This window comes from Gavialis gangeticus, unplaced genomic scaffold (assembly GCF_001723915.1).
Source record: "Gavialis gangeticus isolate Ggan-Ray unplaced genomic scaffold, GavGan_comp1, whole genome shotgun sequence".
Classification (NCBI taxonomy): Eukaryota; Metazoa; Chordata; order Crocodylia; family Gavialidae; genus Gavialis; species Gavialis gangeticus.
In genome coordinates this window covers 3,599,631-3,601,516 of record NW_017729011.1, presented here as the reverse complement: position 1 = coordinate 3,601,516, position 1,886 = coordinate 3,599,631, and the positions used below count along the sequence as shown (strand labels likewise).

Here is a 1,886-nt window from a genome sequence, read left to right as displayed (position 1 = left end):
TCTGGAACCAACTTCCAAGGGAGGTGGTGCAGGCTCCTACCCTGGGGGTTTTTAAGAAGAGGTTAGATGAACACCTTGCTGGGGTCGTTTGACCCCAGTACTCTTTCCTGCCATGGCAGGGGGTCGGACTAGATGATCTTTTCAGGTCCCTTCCGACCCTAGAAACTATGAAACTATGAAACTTCACCCGTAATAATGTCCTGTCACTTTAAACAGGATAGAAGTCTGCTGCAATGTGACAAACTTGAAAGGGCTTTATATATTTGTGATACAGAAACTAAACTGGGTCCACCAGGATATCCAACTATTTGGTAAGATTATTCCAGTCACAACCTACACAGGCTGCATTTCAGTTCAAGGCTCAATAGCCCATCCCCATCCTTAAGAGATCAAGGAATAAGAAAGGAAGTTTGAAGGTCCTGTGGTTACATTCATGCAACATGTAGTTCCCTGCAAGTCACCTCCAGTGTCCTGGTTCCAGACCTTCACCATGGTGTCATGTGAGGAAGTAGCAACGACTGGGGTCAGACCCAGACCCTTTGGAAGGAAGATGCATGATGCAATGGTTTGGAAATGCCCTTTGTATTCACGTACTCGGTTTCTAGTCTGCCGGAGGTCCCAGAGCTGCAGGGGAAGAGACACAAAGTATTCCAGCCTCCAGCTACTCCACAGCTATTATTATAATTATTGAATAACAAAATAGGGGGCTTTATAAAGAAAAACACATTGCTACATTGTTAAATAATCTTCTTGCCTTCCCAAATCTGCTCCTGTAGTCAGAAATTATCACAGAGATGTTTCAGCTTGTTGCTCTGCTTTCCCACCCTCTTCAATGTTTGGCAGACAGCATCACATATATGCATCTCACTTCTCAGTCCTTGATTTGGTGGGTTGCTGGCTTTCTCTCTTATTCCCTGCTCAAGATGACTCTGAATGGCAAATTCCACATGCCCAAGGTACAAGTACTTAGCCACACAATTTCCATTAACTCAGAGCAGTCATGAGACTGTACAGCCAGATCCTGGATCAAATGAATGCAATAGTGATTTTGCCACACCCTTAAGCGGGGATCAATATTTGGTTTTAGACTCTAGAATCTAGAGCTTCTCCTTAGAAGAACTTCAATGTCTAAGGGGATGACTTTTCTTTTCACAAAATTATTATCAATTTAGATAGGGGTTATGGACTTCTACCGTATTTGATGCAGCAAGCACTCACAGCCAGGTGCTCACATATCTCATTTGTGTTTTTCCTTCTCTCTTCCTGATTGGGGCCCCTGTGAAGGCTGTCTGTCCTGCCACTGCTTACAGATGTCTGCCCTGAGGAATTCTGACAAAGCCCCTGAGAGCACTCACGTGCAGAGAGTTATACATATGTTTACATTTTGCAGAACTGGGTCTTTAGATTGCAAAGTCCGATAGGAAGTAACCTGTCTGGTGTGCTTCCTGCTAAGCACTTCATATTTGTTCTAGAACTGAGATGAAACTGAGATAAAGGCAGAGTACTTCTTATTCCAAAAGAAGGAAGAGATGTAAAAAAGTAGAGAGACCTGGACAGCAGGTCTTAGCAGGTAACGCCAATGTGGAAGGTAATGCAATGTGAAAGCTGTTCTACCTGGCAGTACAGCTCCTAGTATGCTGATGTGAACACTGTGAACCCTGCTGCCAGCCAGCTGTGCCAGCTGTGTTTTTAAAAGGAAGAGGGCAAGCAGCACTGTGCTGTTCAGCTAGCAAACTCACCGTTGCTTCACAACCCTCCCCGGCAAAGCCATTACTGCTGCTGATGCAGTATCGCCCGTCCTGGCTCACATCACAGTAGGTCTGAATATGCTGCTTTCCAGGGAAGGTGTGTGCCACCTGCAGTTCCCGACTATCCCACATTCTGGA

General features: G+C 45.2%; 1 protein-coding gene across 3 annotated transcripts in view; it reads right to left on the bottom strand.

Annotated features, from left to right (window-relative positions):
• Positions 1-1,886, bottom strand: part of WDR31 (WD repeat domain 31) — a 31,234-nt gene that overhangs the window by 4,852 nt on the left and 24,496 nt on the right. For all 3 annotated transcript variants that reach the window (XM_019510387.1, XM_019510389.1, XM_019510388.1), the window contains 2 exons: positions 1,740-1,881; positions 462-624 (listed from right to left, as the gene is read on the bottom strand). In XM_019510387.1, the coding sequence (XP_019365932.1) occupies positions 462-624; positions 1,740-1,881 (305 nt within the window). The remainder of the gene's footprint in view (positions 1-461; positions 625-1,739; positions 1,882-1,886) is intronic.